This window comes from Penicillium cosmopolitanum (assembly GCF_028827165.1).
Source record: "Penicillium cosmopolitanum strain IBT 29677 chromosome Unknown utg000008l:1.0-4398992.0:1.0-4402845.0, whole genome shotgun sequence".
Taxonomy (NCBI): Eukaryota; Fungi; Ascomycota; class Eurotiomycetes; order Eurotiales; family Aspergillaceae; genus Penicillium; species Penicillium cosmopolitanum.
Genome location: NW_026622678.1, coordinates 1,284,236 through 1,309,878, shown reverse-complemented (window position 1 = coordinate 1,309,878; position 25,643 = coordinate 1,284,236). Strand labels below are relative to the sequence as shown.

Here is a 25,643-nt window from a genome sequence, read left to right as displayed (position 1 = left end):
TCTCCTTTGCGACCCTCTTTTTCTCTGTTTGACAGGCCTAACGGCGGCCATTCCCATGGTTACGGGACAAGCTTCGCGGTACGCCATGGGCGACTTTAATCCAGGATGGGGCATCCACGGATCGGAAGAACTACAGAGGGTGACCATGTCCTTGACCTTGATACTCCAGAGTCCAGATTCCAGATTGGGGCCAAAAACCAACTCTTCCCCCCCTCATTGACTGGTAGTTTGTTGGACCAATCCATGCCGAATACGAAATACACTGGTATTGGCCCTAATGCCGTGGTGAGCTGCACCCGACGTCAGCGGCCCCTCCTTGTCTTGCCGGCTGTCCGCGTATCCGTCCGCCAAGGGAGATTAGGGGCAAAAAAAGGGGATATAGGACGCTCGCAGCGATGAAGATTAGAAGATCAAGATGACAATGGAAATATCATCGAAAGTAGGAAGAATAAAAGAAGGTCGCCCGGTCCGTCGGACTGGGTTTGCTTTCCAGGAGATGATGCACGCCGAGTAACGTGGAGTCGGCCTTTTGTCCCATGGGTCTTACGATCGCAAGGAATGTGTGGGTTGCACGGTCCAGCCATCGGAGGATGCACGGAGCACAGAAAAGTACAGTAGGCATCGTAATGAATGCAGCAATGTACTGTACTCCGTAGGAGGCAGACTGCTTGCAATTCATCTGAGGAGCAAAAAGGCAAAGAGTCAGGAAGAGTGAGTTAATACTCAATACTCTATACTCCATCAGCCTGGGATCCGCCGAGATCTACTTCACCCGAACCCGAGACCACAGGTTGGGAAACACACTATTCTCTGGGTTGCAAGATTGCCCCGGGAAATTCAAATCCAAATTCAAATCCAAAATCCAAAATCCAAACCACATCAAATCATCATCCTATTTAATTACGGCGTGTATCCGTGAATACCAACTGGATACAGAGGACAGAGTCCTCTGTGGAAACCGAAAAAGCCCGAAGGATCCCTAGCACACAGGCTAGTCACGATCAAGGAAACTACCAGGCGGAGACGCAGATCGATGTATTGCCAGTGTACTCCATACTCGGTACTCCGTACTTCCGTATTCAAACTAGTAATTGTGTATGCATATCGAGTGTACGGAGGAGTCCTAGTGCATTACGGAGGACAGAGGATAGAGGACAGTGCATGCAGCGCGGTGTTGGTGTGGTGTTAACCCATGGTAGAGTGGGAGAGTGGGAGGATAGGAAGATAGGATAGAATGTTGGACAATCGGCCATTCCACGATCGAGGATCAAATCGAACTCACATCGAAATGGGGGGGAAAAGTACGAGGATGGAGTCGAGGCATTCCGGATCTTGGGTCGGGGGGAAGTCAAAAGCCAACCGTGGAGTTGCATACCTTAGTTCATACGTATTGTGTATCATATATCGTGTATCGTGTATCAGGGAATAGGTAATCAGGTATCGTGCCATACCGGCTGGCCATACACAGTACCTTGCCAACACTCACACTACACACTAACACACCATTGAGTCAGTACCCATTTGGTACTTGGCCATACCGTGCCAGTGCATAGCAGCCCCCAGTTACTCCGTGGTCACCCTCACACCCTCACCCTCTCTCGCCCAGCCCAGATTCCCCTCTCCTGCGCTTTCTTGCTTTCTTCCCACCATTACACACGCCTCCCACATCCTCTCCCTCCCCCCCCCGTCCATTCTCACCACCGGTCCTGGTCCTGGCCTTCAATAAGGCCTTTCCATCTGATCCCCCCCTCTTTTCCTCTTCGACTTCGTCTACTCGCCCCTGTTCGATTCTCGATTGACCGCCTGCGATCGCCTTCTTCACTTCAGCAAGGGTCGGACCACCTTTCCCCCTCCCAGAAGAACGCAAATCTTGGGGGTCACCAACGGTTTCTCTGGAGGAGGAAGGACAAGCGACCCCATTGACGACCCCGTGGAATCCATCATTATCGCCAGCAAAGGGAAAGAAGCTTCGACAACGTACGTCGCGACACCATCTCTCATCCGTCCTTCCGTCCCGGCCAACACCCGCCATCACCAAACCTGGATGCCGCATTTTTGCTGATGTAGCTGTCGCCCATATAGTATAATTTTCTTCGATCCTTCTCGCCCACCATGGCGACCAGACCACCCCTCATGCCGCCCCATAATGAGACGGAACACACCATCAGTCGCATCACACGCGAAGGAAAACAACTCACATATAAATTGAGTGTGATGCAACAACCCGAACGTGCCAGAGCTTGTGGTGCTGGAGCCAAGTGTAGGTCATCCCAACAATCTCCTCCCTCTCGTGGCCCCCATCACCATCACCAATGGTAGATCTTGTCGCCATTTCAGTGTTTGCTGACTTGACAAAATAGCATCCGCCGACCGTCGCCCGGTAGACCCGCCACCCGTGGTCGAACTGCGAATCTTCGAATCCGAACCTGGCAATGAGGCCCATAAAACCGATATCACCTTTGCCTATAATGCCAATTTCTTTTTATATGCGACCCTGGAGGCTGCGCGTCCCATCGCTCACGGTCGAGTGGCTGGTCCGCCGTCGTGCCCCGTATTAACTGGTGTGCCGGTCGCCGGTGTCGCTTACCTCGATCGCCCCTCGCAGGCTGGTTATTTCATCTTCCCGGACCTGTCAGTTCGCCATGAGGGCCGGTACCGCCTGGCCTTCCACCTATACGAAGAGATCAAGGATGCGAAAGATGCCGACAAGGACTCGGATCTTCCCCTGCCTAATCAAGTCGGCCGTGGTAATGCCGGCGCCCCTCAAGCGTTCTTAAATTTCAGACTCGACGTCAAGTCAGTGCCATTCACTGTCTATAGTGCGAAGAAGTTCCCTGGTCTGGCTACCAGCACATCTCTTAGCCGTATTATCGCCGAGCAAGGATGTCGTGTACGCATTCGTCGTGATGTTCGCATGAGACGACGAGGTGATAAACGCGAGGAAGAGTACGACTTTGACGAGGAGAGGGCGGCGGCGGCGGTTGTATATGCACGATCGTCCGACCGATACTCAACACCAGATCGCTACGTCACAAACTCGGTGGAGCGCCCCCGATCAAATAGCAATGGCAGCACGATGGCCTCGCCATACGGATATGGTCCCGACCTTCAACGGCGGCCGTCAGCACCCGACTATGGTTTCCAGTGTCCCCAACCGCCCTTCCAGCGACCGATGCCACCCGCCCCTATGCCCCACGATGGAACCCCCAGCTATCAATCACACCTCTCCTTCGGTTCGACACCAACTCAATATCCTGCTCCTCATATGCCTCCTACTCCGCCACCTATCGCTGGTCCCGGAATGTACTCACCTCATACATCTTATGCCAATATTCGTGATCCTTCCATGACATCTGAATATGAAGTAACACCCGCCGGATATCCCATGGCACCGCCCATGGTAGAACGGAACGGAGGCTATCCAAAGAATAATATGACATCATATCGCATGGAGACACCGAAAGCACCGCCATATGTGGATATGAACATGGCAGACCCGATGAACCCATACTCGATTCCCGCAAATTTGATGCCAAGGGCTCAAACGCCTGTCTCAACCATCCCCTCTGTTATGCCCCAGCCTATGAAGACCGCACCCAGTGATTTTGCGAACCTGCAAGGTATGCACGGTAATGGTATCCAGCCGTCTATCGAGCATTCCACACCCGCCCCGAGCTACGACTCCGTCTCAGGGAAGCGAATGCTCTATCACACCGGACAGCTCGGACACCCCGGACATGGCGGAGTCACCGGCAGCAAACGCAGCCATGAAGATTCTTTCGGCCTGAGATGAACGTTCGATGCAAAATGGCATGCGGCCCGATAATGAATCCTATAGCACCAACGCCACCCGTGATTACTCTGCAGAAAGCCGGGCAGCTTTGATGGCCGAATATGGCATCGACATGGCATACAAACGTGCCAATGGGCGAGTGGTGATGAAGGCACCACATGCGACATCATAAAAAAACATTTGATTCGACCTCTGATCAAATCTCGTTCGGTTGGGCTATGGACCATCCATCGGATATTACCTCTCAGAGTTTGCTCTGATCCTCGGCGCAAGAGCGCATCCCGCAGCTCCATGCGCCGAACTCTTTGCATTTTTTTGTACATGAATTCTTTCCCCTCTTTTGGCCTTCCCTTACCTTGTGCCTGGATATCTCGATGCATTTTTTGTCACGCTCTTGTTCAGGAAGCCTCTGTGTTTTTGATTGTTCCATTCTTGCGTGGAGAACCGGCTGGTCACTGGGCTCTTTGGATTGTTTTCTTATTCCCCGATCCGATCAATAACCTTCCACCCTTCTACGTATTCATCCTTCAGCCTTCGCAGCGCTCTCATCCTTTCCTGACTCTCGAGGGGTCTGTGACCCGATCATCCACCAAAAAGCCTACCCGGGGATGCAATCCCTGCCGGCAGCACGTGCAAAGGGTGGAATATCCATCCCTCCAATCTCCACCCAAACGGCAACCGGGAGGACTACACAGTCTGACAGGGGCGCGAACCATACAGTCGACCCTCTCGCCTGGCATCGCCTTCTTGTTGTGACGGCTTGGGCTATTTCTCCGGCAAATTCACAACGAATGGGAATTGGTCTTGGTTTTCTCTCTCTTTCTTTCATCTCAATCATTTAGTGTTGTTTTTTCGTGATCGTGACCCTGCAATCCCTACCATTTGGGCGTGGCGGATTGGTATATTATGAAAGTGCATTGGAGAGACGTTTCGATGTTGGATTCCCTTGCTTGATCTCCACCGGGGCGCTATATCTTATATTTTTTTTCGAGGGCCAGTTGCTTAATCTCTTACTCTTACGGCGTTGTGGCATCTCCTTGATACCTAGCATTGTTGTCCGAATCGATAACTTGAACTGTTCCCCTCTTTTCGCCGTAATTGTCGTATGTATATTGTAGTGGATGCACTGATTTAATTGTATCTCATTCCATCATTCCTCGGGACACAAGTCCGCCTGAGACAGGTGGAATCCTGAATCGAGGTCGATCGATCTGCCTCCCCGCAAGGATTCCGGGTATATGGAATCCCTGCTTCCATGTGCCTACAGTCTGTCTCCCTCTTGGAAGAAAGGAAGATAGCCTAGTCAATAGTGTATGCAGTGGATATTATCCAGCTGCAAATTGTTTGACAATTTGCATGAATGAGTAAATAATTGAGTCTGATACTTCAAGTGAGTACTAGTAGTACTAGTATAAGTGGAGAGAGGTGTAGTCCCCACAACCACAACAAACTTCCCCCCCTGGGCAAGTGCGGAGTATGTTGTAAACAAAAACGGACTCGGCCCCATCTCTTTGTTGTCTTCTCACGAGTACTACCTTGAATCCCTCTGCTCTTCTCTTTTCCTCTCCTGTTTTCTACTCCTTTGACTCATGTCATCCCCTCTCACCAGCTCATATTTACACTGTACCCTTTCCGTTTAAAGGGCGCGGGGAACGTTACCAGGGAGAATGAAGGACGCCCCGGGCGCCAAGGTGAGCTCCCTTGCACTTTGGATCTAGGAGACGGCCCTAGATGGCAAGGACAGCGATAAAAGAAGGAAATGTCTCTAACTCGTTTGTCCTGAACAGGTTGCCCCCAACGAGACCGTCAGTATGGACCTTGACACCAGTCCCGCGGATCAGCGCACCTCGCGCAAGCACCTGCGCAGCAGCTCCGACGACTATAACTACGAAACCAGCTCCGATGAGTCCGGTCGCTTCGACGACGCCGATGAACCAGACATTGAAGATTATAAATCGCCCTCAGCCAAGTCCGTGAAACGCCGCCGCTCCAATGACTGGCCGCTGCCCGAGGAAGCTGCAGACTATGGACATGACAACCGTCGTAATGCACGCGGTGGGAGTGGTGGGATAGGTCCTAGCCTCGGTGTTCAGTTCAAGTCTTCCCCGCGAGCATCCCCTCGTGCCTCGGCGACTTCGCTTCGTGGCAGACACAGCGCTGCAGCCGCACACAGCCCACGTCACTTGCTGGGCCGCCGGTCGCGTTTTGTGGAAGCGACGATGAGTGATAGTGTCAGCGAGAAGCCACCGAGTATTTTCATGCACGAGAGTAAACGGGTTGCGCCTCAGCAGCAGCAGCAGCATCGTTCATCTGGAATCTTTCGCTTTGGAAAGGCCATTGCTTCGGCCTTCAATCCTTTCGGAGGATGGAATAGGAACTCACCGGAACATGAGGTTTCTCACAAGCCAAAGCCTCAAGCCGATGCTCTTACACAGGCAGAGCTGGCTTATGCGGAGTTGAAGAAGGCCGGCTATAAGGGTACCAACAAAGGTTCATACATGCAGAGCCAGAATACCGACCAGGCGAACGCCGACCAGACATTCCAGGCTATCCTGGAGAAAATGGGCTACGGAGGTCCCATTGGAGATGCAGCCCACCCACCAGCGGATCAATTTGATGGAGCTGGTGGCACACCTTCACGCTCATCATCGAAGGCCTCGAAGCGCTCATCATTCCAAGACCTTCGCAAGGTCGGACTCCCATTTGGCAAGCCCCAAGAAACGACCACCGTCGCACCGCCAACATACATGGAGCGATCATCTGAAGAATCCTTTGAAAATACTGGGCTTCGCAAACAAAAATCACGCAGGGAGCTTTCACGACAAGCCAAGCTCCTCAAGAAAGTCAGCAACCTTGAAGACAAGCTCGACCGTGCTCGTCGCGAGCTTCACCAGATCAGTGGAAATGAGGAGCGGGTGCCAGAGCCAACACCGGAGCGCAGATCCATGAGCATTGATATGGACCCTGGCAGTTATCCACGCAAATTCGTCCCCGGTGCACTCCCAACACTACCATCAGAACGACTTCTCGACCAACAAGCGACAATTGCCGAAACGCCCGAGCCCGAGATGGGCGTCTTGACAGCTTTACCTTCCGTGGAGGGCCGAAGAAGCGTCTCGATCGAAGAACAGGGACCATGCCCAAGCCCAACCGTGGGCAAGTCCCCGAAGAGACGGTCGAGAGATTCACGGCCGTCTTCCATGGGTAAGGAAAGCTCCTCCCGCAAAAGGAAGTCCCCCGTTCCTGAACCAGTCGATAGTCGGAAACCTCTTCAGTCCTACCCAACGCGCCCCGATATCAACGACGTCGCCCTTTCGACCGAATATGACCACCTGATCGACTCGGGCCTCCTCAGTCCCCCTCGACAAACCAAATGGCCGAAATTCGAAGCTGGCGATAGCCCCGGCTCGGTAGAACGTACACGACCTAATATCAGCCACGGAGCCGCCGCACAAGAAGAAGATTCATACAGCACAAGGTCCCCATCAGCTCAGTCCCGAACATCTTCTGCCGGCCTCAACCGCTCACCAAAATCCAAGGCCGTAAAATCCTCACCCCATATCTGTACGCAACCGGGCAGTTCGAATTTGCGCTCTGTCTCGCCTCGCTCCATGAGCGATTCGGAACACAGATCCCCCGGCAACTGGATCTCTCCCTCACCACCTCCATCTAAAAGTAAAGCACATCAGGCGTTCTATCTTCAGCCGCATCTCCACCTCGATCCGGATCGGACGCCACGCTCTTCGCCTGGAAAATCTAGCCCAAAGAAACGAAGATGGCAGGATGCGGATATTCCGCCTGTTCCTCCTCTCCCCGAAGAGCTTCTTCCAAATGCAGCAAAGGTAAATAAGTCGCCCTCGAAAATGAAGAGTCCGAGAAAGGAACCCGCGATGGCTTTGGAGCCGCAGTCTTTTTCTGTTCAGAATCAGCAGTCGACTGCGACCGGGCTTGAGGATTTTCCCTGGCCTTCGGATATTTTCTAAATGAACATTTATTTCTTGATGATCTTTGATGATAGTGTTGGGTTGGTTACGCGGTGTTATTTTCTGGCATGGGCTGGTGTGTTTTGTTTGATCGTCCCTGACGGCTTGTCACGATGTTATGATTTTATACCCTGGAGTTCGGGTGTTGATTGTTTTGAGGTGGTTGTTTAATTTAAATATTTTTACCCCTGGTCCTCTTCAAATTTCTTCCAATGATACTAGTAGTATTTGCAAAAGTCCCCCCAATCTTGATGAGTTCTTTCTGCATCTCAACCACCCCTCACTCGCGATGAACCTCCGCGTTCTTGGGTAGTAGCAGCCAACTTGCACCAGCAGCACCGAGTAAGCCGACCAGAATAGGCTGTAATACCTTCACACCCACCCGAGCCGCGATGATACCAGTGATGGCGGGGAAGATCGAGCCACCAATCTGACCGAGGACAAAGACGAAGGCTTTGCGAATTAGCAATTATTTGAGTTAGAGGAGGATGAAATCTCTCACCTATTGCCGAGGAGCGGATCTCCGGCCTGAAGATTTTGGATCCGACGAAGATACCCTGGAATAAATTCGTTGGTTAACTATTTACAGGCAGGTATACTCGTGAAAAAGTTGGGCGATAGAGGGAAGAATTACCGTTGCAAAGAATGGGCCAGAGAAGAAACCCAGCAGACTAACAGCCACAGCTTCAGTGATGATATTTGGAACCCTAGCTCGAGATTAGCAGCAGCCGCCGATAGGTGATGAGATAGGACGTACAGCCAGAATACCAATTGCAAGCCAACGCAAAGAACCGCATAGATGAAGATCATTCTTCTCTCCCCTAGTCGATGAGTCGGTTCAGCGAGAACCAGTCGGCCCAAAAAGGCTCCGCCATAAAAGCCCGCGGGCACATAGCCCATATTCTTGACGTCTCCATTTCGCACGTTGACCAGGTACTCGACCATCCACCCACCAGCCGTGATGGCGGCACCGAGAAAGAAAAGAAGAATAGACTCAACAGCCAGACTCCAGGCGTAGATAGTGTCTCCTTGATTTCCTTGGCAGCTGCTTTGCCCGTTGACTCTCGCTCTGGGTGGTACGTGTTCGAAGAGAGGGCGGCGTCAATGGTCGCACCCCCCCTGGACGACCTTTTTCTTCCTAGACAAGACAGCAACACGGTCATAAAACGACAATCCCACCAAAGCGAAATTAACAACCCCCAGTCCCAAAGGGAAAATATAAAACAAATTCCACCTAGACTGAGCATTCGCCGACGCCACCCCCGTCGCAACAAACGGCCCAACAAGACAACCAGCCATATACATAGCATGAATGAACCCCAACCACCGATGCGCAGCACCCCGTAATTCCGAAACAAATGTATTTGCATGCGTATCATTATAAGCCTGACCAAGCGACGCAAGGAAAAACGTCACCGCGTAAAGCGGGAAAGGCGCGAACCAAGATCGCAAGGTGTGAGCGAGGACTTGCAAGGCTGCACCGATGCACAGGATTGAGCCGAAATCGAGATGTTGGCAGATCGTGCTGTTGGTTAGTGCGGCTATGAACCATCCGCTGAATGTTGTGCCGTATAGTATGGCGATTGTGTTGGTGTTGATGTTGTAGCTGCGGATTATGTAGGGGATTAGGGAGCCTAGACTACCGTCGTTGACGCCGGCGACGAAGAAGGAGAGGCCTGCGCTGAGGATTTTAGGGTATAGCCATTTTGGGGGTTGGTCTTGGGGTGGGGTTGGAGTTGAGGTTTGGCTCTGTGAGGTTCGAGTTTGTAGGATGATTGCTTCTGTTTCTGGTTCTGTTTGGGTTTGGGTTTGAGTGCTCATCGTGCCTATGGTCGAAGGCGAGGTGGAATGAGAAGCATCGATGTTGTGGGATTTGGTGAGGGGGACGAGGATGGGGAAGAGGGTGTTGCTCTGCTGATCCCAGGCTAGACCTGCGGAGACTCGGGCCGATCTTGCCTAGGGGCATACAACAGTACACCGTATGTATACTCCGTATGCGGTTCTAGTTGGATATCGGCGTGGGACTTGAATCCGGGGCCGGCTGAACTCCGGCGAATCTCGCACGGAGAAAAGTGAAAAGTGGGGGACATCAAGTGGAGTAGTAGTTGGCTCTTTTGCCGAATGTAGTCAATAAACCAGCAGCTAAAAAGGCGCTAAAAGGAAATACGAATGATTATCGTGATTCATTCCGAGAGAAAGAAAGTGTTGTCATTGTGCTAGCTATCTGGTCAGTGCGCCTAGTCAGATATTTGGGTAAGTACACCTTTCTTCATTAAGAATCTCTGCTTCTTAGAATGGGGAACACTAGTATCAAGTTTGATATCACCGAGCTCATCGGAAAGCCTTTTCGAGCCATCTCAGTCTACAATATTTGGGGGTTTCCATTAGAAAGTTCGAATTTTATTGCTTCAGTTACTCAAAATCGCGCACTATCTATAGAAAAAAAAACATTGTTTGTAGCATAAAGCTCAAGAGATATCCAACATGCCGTGCAACTGGATATCAAGAACGCTTTTTCCCACATAGATGGGATATTTCCCAGCCTGAAGCCCCCAGGCTTGCTTCTCTACATCCCAGTGACTGAGATCACGGCGCGTCAGATCGAATTGAATATGCTCCTTCTTGCCGGAATCAATAGTCCTCTTCTCAAACCCACGTAGCACCTTTGGAGGCCCTCCAGGGATACCAACATAGAGTTGAGCTACCTCTGCGGCGCGAACCTTTCCAGTGTTTTGGATAGTGCAATTGACGCTGGCGACAATGTCCCAGAGCGCCTCCGAGCCTCCTTCCACGATTTTCGCACCACTTCCAGCAGCGGTATACTGCAAGTTTGCGTTGGAATGAACACTGGCATCGAGATCCAAGTACGAGAAATTTGAGTAGGTTAACCCATATCCAAACTCAAAACGTGGTTGGATTTCGTTTTGAATGAAGGCTTTGTAATCAATGTAGACTCCCTCGGTGAAGTTGTCTTGAGGATAGTATTCGTTCTGCGTGCCCGAAGGAATAACCGGCTCAAGAAGCTCCTTGTAATCAGACTCTTTGCGGGCGACAGTGTACGGCAAGCGACCCGAAGGAGACTGTTTGCCGTACATGACCTCGACTAGTGCTCGGCCGCTATCCTGGCCTGGAACATGGGCGTAAAGCACGGCAGTGATATTGGGGTTCTCAATCCACTCGTCGACAAGGCGCAGTCCCGCATTGTGAATGACAACTATCGTGTTTGGACACTTGGCTGCGACGTTCCTAACAAGCTTGTCAGAGGATGGATCTGCAAGATATGGTCGATCCCAGCCTTCAGAGGAGGCCTCATTGATGAAGACAAGACAGGCGTCACTGGCAGGATTCACGTGAGGCTCAAGGGATATCAAGTCCCAGGCTAGATAAGTATCGTCATCGTATGCCTGGCGTTGGAACGCGTGGAGTGGAGCATCGATGTAGGCAGGTGTACTGGCGCCAGAACCACCCCCGGCGAAGAGTGTGCCATTGAACGCGACACCTGGACCACGGAAGCTGGGGTCTGTGCTCGATAGAAACATGTATTTCTCAGTCTCGTTATTCACCGCGCTGCCATTGGGATATGTAAGGGCATTTTGAAGGCCCATGGACCAGCCACCTAGCGAGCTGTCGTCCGCTGTATTCAAGGCGGAAGGAATGGCGTCGTATCCAAATAGTGAGAGGAATTTCGGCTTTTGCAGAGGAAGTGCTCCTGCTGTATTCTTGACAAGAACATGGCCTTCAACCGCTGACTGGAGAATGACATTCTTTGACTTTGGATCCCGGGCATCGACAAGATCATGAGGTTCGAGCAGGCTAACAGGAATACCATGACCGGGGTTCGGAATCTCGGCATATTTGTACCAAGAGGCGATAATTCGTGTTGCCATATCATCAAGACGGAAGTCAGGCATCGAACCATTCTTGGTAGCTATGGCCAGGGTGTTATTCTCCCAATACTGGGAGTCCGGCATCGCGACGTCCATGCCTGCATTTGCACTAGCAATCCCGGTGTGCTGACCAGTCCAGTCAGACACCACGAACCCCTGAAAGCCGAGTTCTCCCTTGAGCAGACCATTCATGACCTTGCTATTCTGGCATCCGTAGCTATTGTTGATGCGGTTATAGCTGCACATAACAGATCCAGCGCCTGCCCTGACGACATCTTGGAACCCCCAGAGATAAAGCTCATGAATAGTCTTGTCATCAATATTTGATGAGATAGACTGGTTATGGGAGCCCTCTAATAGATATGGAGAATTTCGGTTGGTCTCCTGTTCATTTCCGATGAGATGTTTGACGCATGCAATGACATTCTGCTGCAGACCACGGACAGACTCTGCTGCGAGAGCTCCTGAAAGATAAGGATCACTTCCAAAGCCTTCCCAGTTGCGGCCTCCCGAGGCGATTCTGCCTGCTGGTCCAACAACAGGACCTAGTGCCACATTGGCACCCTTTCGCCTGAACTCCGCGCCCATGTGCTCTGCCCGAGAATGAGCAAGATCCCGGTTCCAAGACGCACCTGTGTGGATACCAGCGGGGTAAGAGTTAACCATATCAACTCCACGGACACCGTTACCGGCATCTTGGAAGCAAATTCCCGGAAAGTCTAATCTCGGGACGCTACCAGTCACTCCTGAGCATCCAGTTGTTGTTGATGCGTGTCCGTAGGTAATGTTGTTTTTCTCTTCGTCGGTCATCTGGGAAACGAGTTTACGGGCTTTGTTATAGGCATCGGCCCAATCCCCCAATCCCTTCGCAACGGCTGTTTAAAAGAGAGTCAATATCATAATCAATAAGGCACGCAGAGTAAAAACCTAAAACTTACGTGTATCTGGCACCGACTCTGAATGGCCATAAGACCAGTAATTCTCGAGGTCGGAGGGACTGGATTGACCATCCTGTGCAGAAGCATGCACTGCTAGTTGCAGCACGGCAGCAAGTCCAACAATAGAAGACTTCATTATTGCCAGGCACCTTGGATTGTGAAGCAAACGGTGAGGGGAATTATAACGAAAGATGCCTGGATGGTTTATATAGGCTGTCTTGGGGCAAGAGTTATTTCCGAGGGGCCTTGACCTAAGGACATGATGTTGATTGCATTGTCTCTTGAAGACTTAGTCTCCATGGTGGGGCCTGTAATACAGCCATGGTAGTTGAGAGCAAGCCAAAACCACGGTCAAGAGATGTTGTATACTCGTAAACGACGCAGAGGCTCGTGTGTTCGGAATGAAAATGATATGGTCCGGCGTCACTCGGTATAGACATCGAGTTTCCCAGAAAGGGAATAGCTAGACCTAAGCAAGTCCCAAGCGCAGATAGAATGGCGGCCAAATGCGACATCAGGATCAAAAAGGGTATCACTTACTGCATATCAGTGGGGGGAACCAGATCCGGGGTTTAGCCGGGGTATGGCTGGGGCGGGTCGGATCACTAGGGAAGCCGTTCTGTCCTCCCTCTCGAAGTTGTACTCAGGGAAATATGGCGCAGAGACTATCCGGTCGCTATCCACAGAGCTTTCCAATGATTGGATATCCAAGGAGACGAAGAATAGAATTGGAATGCCCTTCCGAGACTGGGGTTGTTGACAGTGCGTCCTGCTGCACTCCAGGTTTTGTCCCGCACAAGTTTGCGGGACACACATGGCTTCCCCACAACCCCAGGAACGCGGAATCTGTCCGTAAGTTGCCACTTTTGTTCACCGAGAAGCGTTTGTCATGATTATGCATCTACAAGTGACATGAGGAGTGTCATCTCGACGGCCCGCTGAAGAATATTCTCGGGTTCAATAACAGAGACCTCCGTTCCAAGGTCAATATCGGTGAACATCCACCAGTCGTTAGAGAAGGGGAAAAGATTGAACAACAATCTAGTGGATGTTTAAAATTCCTCCTAGTCGCCTAAGTCATGGTATGGTTGTTAGTATTCTCGATGCCTCCATAGGCAACTTGTCCTGCGCACTAGGGAAGCTGAAGCTCACCTGAGTGCAGTCTTCCCGAGTATCTCCTATTCTAAAAGTTGGATTCATGCATTTTGAGTTTTCAACCCGTAATTTATGCGCTAGTAGCTCAGGTAAATCTCCGAAGAGAGTATACGTATTCTCGCCCGGGCCCTCTTCAATGCCGAGATTCCGAGGATCAAGTTTCAATTTCTCGACCCAGTGGAAAGCGGATTAAAACCGGAATTACATATTGCCAATGAAGGAAGATTGAGTTCAAGGAACATAACTTGGAATGAAGGACGAGAGAACTAGGAGATACCATCTCATATATACTAGTACGTACGGAGTTTAGGATGAGATATTCACAGCCTCGGCCTAACTGCTACGTAAATCGATCCAAAGGGTGGTTTTTCAATAGGTGGAGCTATTGTTCTATTGGTTACACTCTTGTGAGATAGTACTGTAGAGTACAGTGCTGGCTGTCCGGGTCCCGATAACAGATAGGCTGCAATTATTGTCAGATGACAATTGATACTTAGGCTACTAGGGAGTCAACTTGAACTTCATATAATAGATGTTCGAAAAGCTGAATTCAGAATATCTTAGCGTCGTCATTCTCTATTATAGATTTTCTATGTGATACAGGATCAACCCCTGGAGCTGAGCTCTATTAGATAATTATGAACCTAGATCCATTCACCTGCCCCTGAACTCGCCCTATCTCGCTGCAAGGAATTGCTCCGCGTTTCGCCAATTCGAGAATCCTCCCCAGCCTTCTCTGTCTTCTCTGACTTCTCTGTCTTCATGTATATCGTAAAATAGCGACCTTCCTTCGAGTCATCTAGGTCCGACGAGCTTTGTGACGAAGATTCGTCACCCAACCAACCAAGATGCACTCGGCAGCCACGAAGCAGTCCATGGTTTGGATTTTGCTCCGTAAAGCGACAAAGATGCAAAAAGTTTGAGTCCGCCAACAAACTCCCAACTGCCGCAATACACATTGGATTCTTCGGCAAGACATGGTCTGTATTCATGAGCACCGATCCTAGAATGCCAAAGATGAGCACCAGTCCTAGCATGGCTTCAAGTACTCGGGTTGAGGCTTTATCTTGCAGAACGCGGAGATTTTTCGGCACGGTCAAGTTGCCAGAAATGGGTTTGTCGTCCAATGTCCCATTTGCAGCCAGACGAGTGTACTTTCTGAGCAGCTGTGCCCTCACGATGCTGTCTTGACGCTTGATTGCCTCTTGAACCTTCGCATCATGTTGAGAGCTGCGGAGAAGCTCCCTCGGGATTTTGTAGCGTCCATTCAGCAATGAGTTGAAGAAAGTATCGATTCTAATATCTTCTTTTGTGACCATACCCCAATCAGTAGGACTGTAATTACTCAGTGCGTCCAACTTGTAAATATCGAAAACTCCGTTGAATAGGGGAAGGGGTTTGACAGAAGACTCATCCGGGGTCGGAGGGTGATCGGAGGGTATATCGAAGCTGGGGATCTGGAATCGAGTAACGGCATCGACAGATTCGATCTTACCAGAACAAGTCATTGAACTGATATGTCGCACAGTCAAATTTTCAAAATACCCCCACACGTACATCGTTAAGCGCGATTGGGCAGCCTCGCCGGTTCCAAAACAAAATATTGGAAACGTCTGTCCAAAATAACCGTCATCAGGGAAGCCAAGCTGTTCTTCATAAGGATAATATTCAGAGAGAAATGTTCCATTCGCGCCGGGAACAGTGCAGTTTTGTAGAGGTGGATAAAAGTTGACTCTAAACAAGCTCTGCCATGGCCCACCGGAGCCGTCGCTTAAGCCCTGAGAGCCATATGTAGAAAATATCGGGAACTCTCCTTTCAAGCTTTTCGTGGAGAAGTTCAGCGCTTTTCCGGTTGCAAAAGTACAATCCGAAGAGCCCCTGATGGCCGGGATGCGGACATCCGCATACAAATCTTCATCCGTGCTCCAATCTGAATATTCAGGAAGGGAAAACTCGGGAAAGACCAGTTCTTCGTGGGTCCATCTGGGATAGCTGAGATTTTCATTGAGAATATAGTCCGCAGTAATGAAGGTAGGTGAATCTGCCAGGAGATCAGAAACACTAAACGGTTTGAAGAGGGTATCTTGCGTAAAGTTCAAATTGATGATCTGCGGTACTTCGACCGTCGAGAAAAGACCACTGGTCACGATCGTAAGAAATGAAGCAATCAAGGCTGCCAATGTTCCTGACAAAACTGCGAAATCTCCCGTTCGAGCCGACTGAGCGAGATTCGTTATACGCAAGGCGTCAAGAAAGTTTGTCGCCAGAGTCTCAAAATTGATACCTTGAGCTTTCTGTAAATTGGCATATGGTGCAAGAATCCTTATATTAGAGTCCAGACTTCCGATTAAGAGACCTATCAACATCATCACCAAGGAAGGGACAGTTGTCCAAAGATAATGCATCTTATCATCATTGGAAGCCTGGCCCAATCCATTGTTCTTTTGAGAAACATGTAAAAGAGTCTCTAGGGCTATAATAACCCCTGTTATCACGCAGAAGATAGGTATTCGAGACCAGAGGCTCGGAAATGGCTTCCAAAACAAATTGGGTTGATGGGTGCAATTTTCATCCGAAGACTGATTGACACATCGACTGCGAGAATCAAAGTATGATTTGTCCGTATCAGCTTCAATCGAGGCACCTTGTCGATGATTCTGCAAAAAGTACTTATTTCCATTGATCCTCTCCACGAAGACATCGAGGGCCGAGGCACCGGTCCCGCGGAGAGACCGTCGGAGTACCTGACTATTACTCATGATGTTGGCAATAGTTGATATGTTGCTCGGGTTTTGAGAAAATTTTCCATCATTCGGCCTGAGCAGAACCATAGCAGCTGCTATCAGAGCAGATATCCCCAAACAAATTTCAAGTACCCGCAGTGGTGACTGCATCACCAACACACGATTATCCTCGACGATAATAGAACCATTGGTCTGTGTGACTTTTTGCTTCGTGAGCCCGCCTTGTATGACCTGAGCAGCCATTGAGCGATAAAAAGCCGAGACCACTTCCTCAAGCATGCCATCCTGTAATAGCTTCCCCACATATCCGGTTTTTCCCGCAATCCATGCGCCAAGCTGGATTGTGAACTGAATAGGTACTTCTGACGGCCCCGTAGAACCATCAGAAACCTCCGAGGGCACCCAGACATTGCCCGAAAATGCAGAGTGTGCAGCAATGGGTCGATTAGCTGCATTCCCATCCGCAGACCCTTGCACCACTTGATCGGCTATATCCCAGGCAGTGATATTCGCAATATCCGGCTTTTCTATTCCAATTCTCTTGAGGCTTGGCGCAGTTTCCGACTCGCTTATATTGGACGTGGCTTCCATGTTGACAGAGGAAAAGCGGGGCTTGCAGAACATTTGAACTGACCTGTCGAGGACAAGTTCGTACTTATGTGACCAGAATGTGGAAGGGTAGGCTGTGTTGTTTTCAATCATTCTTCCGAGATGATATTGCGTCGCAAATATCAATATGCGTCTTCTATCCGTGTCGGTTGAGTTCTCACAGGTTGTAGACATCATCCGTGCTACATAGTGGGAATACCCCCCCCGTCGAATAGTTATGAAGATTTGTCAGATTGAAGACCGTGCAGGAAGGCGTCGTGATTCTGTTGTTGATAAAGTCATACGCATTGCCGCCCCATGTATCATTGGATCTTGCTACCTCCCACTGATCCAGTATTAGCGTAGCATGTTCGCATTCTAGATCTGCTTCCATTGCCCGTATCGGGGAATTTATGACTGAGACTCCAGAAGCATTCGGTGTACTGAAGGTCTGAAAGGCGAGGTTTGCATTGGTGCCACTGGGTATGTCAGGTTCTCGAACTGAACCTGATTGAGGGTGTCGAATGCTGTAAGTCCGGTCTCATTGGACATTGGGTCGCCTCCATCAAAGACATCAGCCAATTGAATAGGGACATTCAGCTTTTGCACATGAACTCTCTGTAGAGAGAGCAGACTTGTGGAGAACAGAATTGCAAGCTGTAATAGCAGAGAACAGGCGATTCCTGCGGCAACAATGAAGTGGCGATGTTTGAGCGATTTCCATAGTGCGACCGGCGGAATATTGTCGTAGTCTAGAAGCAAACTCTTGTCGACTTGTTCTGGTTGCTGCAGCGATCTCCATGGGGCATTTTGCTTGGCCTGAAACTCCGTGCGCGCCCACAGTGCGCTTATGATAGTCAGGATCGCGGTTGGTGTATATGTCCAGACATAGTGAAGACGTTCGACTGAAGATGCGAGCCCGTTCTGAGATTGTGAAATATGATTTAATACCTCAAGAGCTGCAACTATGGCACAGGCAGCGAGAATGAAACAGGTTATAACTAGTCTTCGTAAATAAAATGGTCGCCATGCCGCCGGTGGAGGTTGGCCATAGTCTTTGGAAGTTGGAGGAAGCGAATCCTTCTTTTTATTGAGAAAGTCCCACTTAGGCATGACTGAGCTCTAGTAAGGACCAGCCTTGAAATAACACAAATGAACACGAACAATCTCGGGGAAATAGATCTTTATAATTAAACAGTTTTCCGTTACCCCAATTTAACTGCGTACCGATTATTTGGACCCCACGTTGGAAAGGCAAATTTTAGAAAATAAGCGCTGTACTACTGTCACCCATGCTTGAGCTGAAACATGCCACCACAGCACAGGCTTGGCTGCATATCGGGCACGCGCTTGCTCTCACATACATATTTCCTAATAACGTAAAGCCTTGATGAAATACCGAGATACCTCGTAATTACCTTACAAACTGACCCAACGGCGTGCCCGAGTTCTCGAACTATTTGGAAAGCACCGTTGTTTGTGATGGTAACCCGTGTAATAAGAGGGCCAGGGCAAGCTTACTAAAATTAGAGTATAAGTTATCCAATCTACCGCTTGCGATGGTTCTGGCGAAGGATATCCCCTTAGAATGTCCTCCTGCCCCTTATAGCCTCGATCCCGTGATCGCCACTTCCTGTGGCTCTTTTGATCATACCTACCTGGGTATTTTGTGCCTTCGCATTTCCCAGCACTTTCCCTGGGTGGTCCCAGAAGCGCTCTTGATACCCGCTTTTAAGAGTTCTAAGGGTCCAACGGGGTCCAACGCTTTGATCCTCTCAAGGAAGCGCCTCACAAACAACCATTTTTGAGAACTGTTTATCTCGATACCACAACTCCCCCCCAAAAATAAACCTTGCATGTTATGAGGGGCCTCCTGTCACCCTGTAAGGTATCCCACGATGTGTCGTACTTTAGTGCAGAGCATCCATGGAGGAAAGAAAGGGAGCAGTTCATTAGGTTGGAGGTCGCTGTCAGGGTCGCCGCGATCGCCGCGGGAAAAAGAAGGGCCTAATGAATGAAACGAGGGGAGGCATCAATTTGCCCTGTAAAATGAACTATCAAAAGAAAGAAAAAAGTTACTGAAACAGCGATGGAAGAATGTCAATACAGCTGAAACAGGATAAGGTATGTGGGGGCTGAATCTACAATACTGCCATGAAGTATCCACGATCCAAAAGACGGTGTTGAGTAACTGATAAAGCCATCTACAGAATAGCAGTCGCATTTGCATGCGACCCAACACCACCTGTTACTGTCAGCAGCTGTTTCTAACACAACCATACTGAGCGCGAAGAGCTTACCAGGCATATTTGCAGGGGCACTTGTCATAAAAAAGGTCCATTTACCAAGCGCCCTGCATTTAACCGCCAACTTCTCCAAATCCCACATTTCACCAATTGGGCAACCCCAAAGCGACAGCATACTCTGATGTAAGCTTATATGATCCGGTCCAAATCCTGGTGGGGGCCAGACCTCAAAAGTTGGCGAATCACCAACCCCCGCGGCAAAATAGCAGTCATGTAGCCAGTCCTGGACGGGCTTTTCACGAGAAAGCCCTGCGAATTCCGGACTTTTGCGAGTAGCTGCGGCATGACGTTCATCTGGGTTGAGTTTATAATACTCCTGTACGAAGCCGGAGCGTACAAATAGCACATCTCCTGGTCGAATATCGCCACCTTGCGATTCGGGTCGAATATCAAGACCTTGAGTGGTGGCGCAGGCTTGGAGCTCGGCAAGAGAAATCGCGTGTGCTTTGTATGGGTGGTATGGCTTATTGTGGGTATGCGCGTAATGATAATAGTCCAAGAGCACGCCTCGACCAGCAATACCGTGGTCTGCCCAGTAATGAATGCTACAGCGAAGGTTGGGATTTTCGCCCACGAAATCGGAGCTTTTCGCCTGCATGCATCTATTAGTATCTACCAGAGTGAGGGATAAGTTAGATGCCGTACCCCATTATAGAAGGTTTTGGTGGGAACATGACAAAACTGATTGATGAAGTTAACCGATGAGTTATGGGGCACAAGAAACTATTATATAGTGAGGACCTACATGTCTGAAGCCATCCCACTGAGTACCGCTTTGTGTATTCATGGTATACGTATCGTCGTATCCCATATCCGGAATGTTTGTTTTGATTTTGTGCTGGAATACTTCACGACCGAATGCAGGCGTCATCGGTACATTAAGAGGAAGGCTAATGGAGAGTCATAAGCCAATTATGTTTGTGAGAATTACAGCAAAACTCACTCCAGTCGAACCATATCCCCAGTCTTGATCTCCGCTGCAGCCACCTTGACGCGTTCTGGTGTTAATAGATTCAGTCTTCCAAGCTACATCAAACAACATTAGCAGTCGAAGGTTGCGAGAACCAATGTACATATACCTGATCTTCCTTGCCCCAGACCCAAGCCGCACCCTGAGGAGCATCAGACAATATCGGAAGTTCGTCGTGAGAAGGGAACCTGAGGGAATTGGGATCCCATGGTAATTGTTGCGGGGACTGAACTTGCGACATCTTAGATTCCTTCGATTCAAGATGTTTCGAGATTGCGGTTAGTCGGGCGGTCGAATTCGAGGGTGACATATTCGCTTAACGGTAATTGCTTGAGATGAGACAACGTAGATTTGTTCAGTAGGCCAATATAACTAACTGGCGTCATATTAATATGAACACAGTGGTGCTATGCGGGGATGCGGGGATGCGGAATCCTTGCCGAAAAGAGTCCATTTGTACCGAGGATGTTGCAGTTGCAGGATCCGAGAGGTTGCTACATTTTCTGGGGTTTATTGCTACTGAGAGGTATTCATTGGTGCATAGGTAGTGAAACAGCCATCAACTATTAGTGACTAGTTTGATGAAAATCAATATCCCCCCGGTGTCTACCGAGCAAGACTTTTGAAGCCGTTGCCATCTAGTAGCAAGAATAATGTTCTTAGGTCATAGGCATGGAGCATGGCTTGTCGGAAAAGGGAGAAGGTGCTTCTCATCTCTGTGGTGCTCCGCGGGAATGTAAACCCATCTGTAGAGGGGACTGATGTGTTATGAAACCTCGAACTAGTCGGCTGCGAGTTATTTTCCCACGCAAAATTCATTTGCACCTGGGGATTCTCGCGAAGACCTGAAACCCGAATACATACTACATACACCAAGAAAAAACGGGATTTTACGAGTAGAAACTAGGTTTTTTTTTTAGGGCTTACAAGCCCTCCATTTTCCATTTTCATTGATGGGAGTTGTCTCCTCAAGTCATGGATATGATACATCCATATGCAAAGGCCAGGCCACCAAGCCAATAGATAAATTGGCCTCGAGATGATTACGAACAAACACTCGAATGAGATGAATGTCGCAAGCCATCAGTGCATCTGTGATGTCGAAACAGAGCACAACAGGTAAAAATTCCCACCCAAAAGACTTAGCAGGAACGACGCTGAAAAGGGGTATGCTTGACGAAAGACAGAATAAAGAGAAAAAGATTCAAACTCCCTAACAGAAACAGAAAACACCCATAGTTGCCGGCCGCAAAGAAAAACCGTATTGACGTCCCACAATGCCCAGTCCATGTTCATTCCCATTGCGCCGAAGAGAAGAGACGGATTCAAGCATAAGCATTCATGTCGTTCAGAGGTCAGGACACCCCAAGGAATATGAAAAAAAAAAAAAACATAGCGATCATTGCGTAAAAAGCAGGTAGGTGTAGGTAGATGGCTTCATTTAAACCTGGGAGGGAATACCAGTTGACTGCGAGGGGGCACGGCCGCCACGCATGCCACCACGGCCACGACCACCGTAGCCGCCTCGGTAGCCACGCCCACGTCCAAAACCACGGCCACGGCCGCGTCCGCGACCGCGCCCATAGCCATCAACGCTGCCCTGTCCGAAGGTCTCGATATTACGCTTCTCTTCTTCGCCGCGCCATTCGCGACCACCGATACGGCCAGCAGAGTTTTCCTCGCGGTCGCGAGCTTCGCTTGAGATGTTGTCGAAGAAGGAAGATGTGCGGTTGTATTGGTGGTGCGTGGCACTGTCATCGACCTCCTGTTCGTGGAATTCGTGGGATTCGGCTTCAGCGGCAGGAGATCCGGTAGCAATGGCCTCCTTCACCAGGTCCTGCTTGTTGAACTTGGCGTTGGCAGTTTCGAAGTCGTAATCCGACTTGGGGATTTCGATCTTCTTGTGCTGGGTGCGAGCACCTCCACGGCCACCTCGGGGGTACTGATGGCCACCTCGTGGGGCCTGTGTGCCATCATAAGGCCGCATCTCATTCATCTTACGAGTGACAGCATCAACGGAGGCGCCAGGCTGGCCTGGGTTCATTTGTGCACCAGGTTGGGGAAGCTTGGCCATGGCAGCAGCAACTGCATTTGCGGCAGCAGTTGTAGCATCAGTCGCTAGAGCACCTTGTGAGGCGGCAGCAGGAGCAGTAGGCATCGGGACAACAGGCTTCGGTGCAGCAATAGGTATAGCTGGCATAGCCCGACCATTCCGTTGAGCGGCACCATATCCTGGAGCAGCCTTAGGGCCAGTCGAGCCCTGGACAGCTTCGGCGACGGAAGGCTTCGACTCGACCGGAGGAGGCGGGGCATTCTGAGCTGCCGGTGTTACAGGCTTGCTGGGGATCTTTTCTCCCGAGGGCAATTCAGAGGTAGCACTAGGGCCCGCGGGGGGCTCCCGGGGGACCGGGCCTCTGCTGGGGCGGCGGCGGCTGCTGTCCGGGGCCACCCATGGGCATCTGGGGAGGGAACTGGCCCGGCCCCTGCGGGAAACCGGGGCCAGGTGGAGGATACCAGCCTGGCGGCGCCCCATATGGCATATTGGGGTAGCCACCCGGCCCTGGAGGGAAAGGGGGCGGAGGAAAGCGCTGTCCATAGGGCGGGTAGAAACCTTGCTGGAACTGCGGCTGCTGGGGGTAGCCAGGAGGCGGCTGCTGAGCACCCTGGGGCTGTTGAGGGGGGAGGCCAGGAGCACTAGATCCGGCCTCGGGACCTTGCCCAGGAGCAGGTCGTGACGCATTCTGCTTGGACTTGAGTCAGCAAGATAGTTCGATTGACACACAATGAACAAAGGTAGTTGCAGGAATGAAGGGTTGGTTGATCAATCAGAAGGAAGGCAACGGAAATTTCCACATGGTTTTGCGCATTAAGAACAGGTCTGTGTGTTTACATCCGAAATGATTCATCATTTGATCAATTGCCCGACCGCGATGGGTGCAGGTGAGGAAGATTGGGTTTGGGTTGTGATGTTCATAGAATTGAGGTATACTTACTCCCAGAATGGCGGGGTCATCCGGAACCCGAGGGGGTTCGGGCTGTGTGTTCTCCTGCTTTTCCTCGCCGGCGACACTAATGTCTTTCACATCACTTCCACGGAAAACGATGTATTCATAGACACTAGTCGAAGGAGCGACCTCCTCGGCGGGGTTTCCCCGACGACCCTCAGTGCCAAATGATTGAACATTCTCGAGGGCTATTGTGGAGGCTTCAGGGTTGATTTCGTGAAGTGTGCCAACATAGCTGAGAAGAATGAGTAATGAATCGAGGTGCGATGGGTCAAGTGGAGGCAAGCTTACCGAATATCGCTCTTTGAGATCAGGTTGAAACGCTGACTGCCAGGTGTTAACTCCAGCCCAGCCGCACAAACCCTGGTTCCGAGCAGCAGGTGCAGACTGACCCTATCAAATGGTTCATATCCATCCTTGCAGGGAGCGCGGAACCGCGCAAGAGAGAGTAAAAAGAAACAAAGGGAAAATAGGGATAACGCGTGGAGAAAAAGGGTGATTGGGTAGAATGGGAAGAGGAGAGAAGGAGAAAGAAGAAAATCTGCGTTCAGGTTTTTGGTGAAGACGGGCTACGGTGGACTGCAGAAGCTCCGAGAGCAGTTTTGGACTGTGCGCGGGTGGGTCGAGGGGGCGCTTTTTGTGAGAGATCCAACGCTGGGGGACCCTCCTTTTGGAGAACTTTCAAGAACGGACAGAAACCTGACATTCACCAGAGACGGTGACAAAGACACCATGACGACGTCGTCCAATCGTGACCATTTTTTCCAAACTTCGTGAGCATCACCTACTATTTGCGGTACCGGAATATACCGTGACAAAAAGATAGCCATTCACGACGCACGGCCTGATGCTGATGGAATGTTGGTCACAGTGCTGCCCTTGACGAGCAGCAACGAAAGGACACCAAATCTCAGAATGAAAATGGGAACCCCATCAAGCTACAGAGCAAGATTCTAGCGGTTCGAGCAGACCCGTCCCATCCGGGATCAATCTATGTTGCTCAAAGTAGTGGGACCGTGAGGAGAATTATTCTTGGAGTATGTGATGATGCCTCAACCGGCAGTACCCTGCTAACAATCCTCTACAGACGGGAGAAACTACTGCTCTATTCATAGGTCCAACTGCCCCATTAACCAGTGTTTGTCTCAGTCCTGACGGGAAGCTGCTGTTTGCTGGCTGCTGGGACAAGACTGTCTGGAGTTGGGATGTAGCCTCAAGAGAATCCCGGCGAAGATACGAGGGGCACAGTGATTTTGTAAAATCTGTGATCTGTGCCAGACTTGGCGGGCAAGATCTACTCATTACCGGCGGCGCCGACGCTCAAGTCCTTGTCTTCAACATTGCGACTGGACAGCGAACCGAGACCTTCAAAGGCCATGCGCGAGGCATCCAGGATCTCAATATTGATCCAGAGGTGGATGAAGCTCAGGCTATTGTCTTCAGTGCAGGCAGTGATCGAGAGATTCGCCAATTCAAGATATTTGGAGGTGGTGATGATGGAGAGCCCCTCCTTCCACACGAAACTAGTGTATACAAGCTCTTTTTCGACCAGGACGGGGACCTCTGGACGGCGTCTGCTGATAAAACTGCCAAGTGTCTCGTGCGAGCGGATGGATGGAAAGCGAATCTTAGCTTAGAGCACCCAGACTTCGTACGTGATGTGGTGGTGTACGAAGCCGGCGGCTGGGTTGTAACAGCCTGTCGAGACGAGGAGGTACGGGTATGGAATCGATCGGTAAGTCCTTTTCCCTTGCATCGATTGGAGTATCTGGAGACTGACTATTCTAGACTGGTGAGCTCCATCACACCTTCTCGGGTCACTTCGAAGAAGTCACTGGGCTTGCTCTCGTTGGATCGACAGTTGTCAGCGTGGCTATCGATGGAACAGTTCGCCAGTGGTCCCTGCGACCTAATGACCTCCAACTGGCCATTGATATAGCGAAGAATGGCCCGCCCAAGGAAGAAGAGCCTAAGGCGGAATCAATGCTCACGGAAGAGGAAGAGCGAGAGTTGGCCGAATTGATGGGTGACGATTAATTAGACTTCTTTTGGTTGATACCCATCCCGCAAGTGTCTAGATTCAGCTGTGTACAGAATTATGAAGATATGCTCCGGATATTCATAATATTCAATTTCTTTCCCCTAAATGGTCGAGTCGACTGTTGTATCTATCATTGGTCTGCTCTTCCGTCCTGGCCATGCCACGTGACCTTCCTGATGCATCGATGACGCACCTGGCCGATCTCCCGTGCCCCGAGGTCAAGTTGCGTTCCC

General features: G+C 50.4%; 9 protein-coding genes across 9 annotated transcripts; 3 read left to right on the top strand and 6 right to left on the bottom strand.

Annotated features, from left to right (window-relative positions):
• Positions 1-2,112: 2,112 nt before the first annotated feature.
• Positions 2,113-3,793, top strand: veA (sexual development activator VeA; the record flags this gene model as incomplete). The annotated part of the gene is made up of 2 exons (XM_056631682.1): positions 2,113-2,260; positions 2,361-3,793. 2 exons carry the CDS (start codon positions 2,113-2,115, stop codon positions 3,791-3,793), a joined length of 1,581 nt encoding a protein of 526 aa, XP_056487233.1.
• Positions 3,794-5,460: 1,667 nt separating this feature from the next.
• N7509_007044 (putative nuclear RNA binding protein) lies at positions 5,461-7,776 on the top strand (the record flags this gene model as incomplete). The annotated part of the gene is made up of 2 exons (XM_056631681.1): positions 5,461-5,484; positions 5,581-7,776. 2 exons carry the CDS (start codon positions 5,461-5,463, stop codon positions 7,774-7,776), a joined length of 2,220 nt encoding a protein of 739 aa, XP_056487232.1.
• Positions 7,777-8,056: 280 nt separating this feature from the next.
• On the bottom strand, positions 8,057-9,597 carry N7509_007043 (putative MFS transporter; the record flags this gene model as incomplete). The annotated part of the gene is made up of 5 exons (XM_056631680.1): positions 8,057-8,229; positions 8,279-8,333; positions 8,411-8,483; positions 8,534-8,845; positions 8,891-9,597. 5 exons carry the CDS (start codon positions 9,595-9,597, stop codon positions 8,057-8,059), a joined length of 1,320 nt encoding a protein of 439 aa, XP_056487231.1.
• A 647-nt stretch (positions 9,598-10,244) lies between these two features.
• On the bottom strand, positions 10,245-12,737 carry N7509_007042 (beta-glucosidase; the record flags this gene model as incomplete). The annotated part of the gene is made up of 2 exons (XM_056631679.1): positions 10,245-12,538; positions 12,602-12,737. 2 exons carry the CDS (start codon positions 12,735-12,737, stop codon positions 10,245-10,247), a joined length of 2,430 nt encoding a protein of 809 aa, XP_056487230.1.
• Positions 12,738-14,400: 1,663 nt separating this feature from the next.
• N7509_007041 (DUF3433 domain-containing protein) lies at positions 14,401-17,202 on the bottom strand (the record flags this gene model as incomplete). The annotated part of the gene is made up of 1 exon (XM_056631678.1): positions 14,401-17,202. One exon carries the CDS (start codon positions 17,200-17,202, stop codon positions 14,401-14,403), a length of 2,802 nt encoding a protein of 933 aa, XP_056487229.1.
• A 297-nt stretch (positions 17,203-17,499) lies between these two features.
• N7509_007040 (DUF3433 domain-containing protein) lies at positions 17,500-18,201 on the bottom strand (the record flags this gene model as incomplete). The annotated part of the gene is made up of 1 exon (XM_056631677.1): positions 17,500-18,201. The coding sequence occupies one exon, from the start codon at positions 18,199-18,201 to the stop codon at positions 17,500-17,502; it is 702 nt and encodes a 233-aa protein (XP_056487228.1).
• Positions 18,202-19,292: 1,091 nt separating this feature from the next.
• On the bottom strand, positions 19,293-20,674 carry N7509_007039 (uncharacterized protein; the record flags this gene model as incomplete). Its single annotated transcript, XM_056631676.1, has 6 exons — positions 19,293-19,333; positions 19,389-19,986; positions 20,040-20,075; positions 20,140-20,284; positions 20,338-20,420; positions 20,474-20,674. 6 exons carry the CDS (start codon positions 20,672-20,674, stop codon positions 19,293-19,295), a joined length of 1,104 nt encoding a protein of 367 aa, XP_056487227.1.
• Positions 20,675-21,805: 1,131 nt separating this feature from the next.
• On the bottom strand, positions 21,806-23,784 carry N7509_007038 (uncharacterized protein; the record flags this gene model as incomplete). The annotated part of the gene is made up of 5 exons (XM_056631675.1): positions 21,806-22,716; positions 22,772-23,108; positions 23,358-23,604; positions 23,661-23,696; positions 23,762-23,784. The coding sequence occupies 5 exons, from the start codon at positions 23,782-23,784 to the stop codon at positions 21,806-21,808; spliced, it is 1,554 nt and encodes a 517-aa protein (XP_056487226.1).
• A 317-nt stretch (positions 23,785-24,101) lies between these two features.
• On the top strand, positions 24,102-25,406 carry N7509_007037 (WD40 repeat domain-containing protein; the record flags this gene model as incomplete). Its single annotated transcript, XM_056631674.1, has 4 exons — positions 24,102-24,142; positions 24,241-24,406; positions 24,457-25,104; positions 25,158-25,406. The coding sequence occupies 4 exons, from the start codon at positions 24,102-24,104 to the stop codon at positions 25,404-25,406; spliced, it is 1,104 nt and encodes a 367-aa protein (XP_056487225.1).
• Positions 25,407-25,643: the final 237 nt, after the last annotated feature.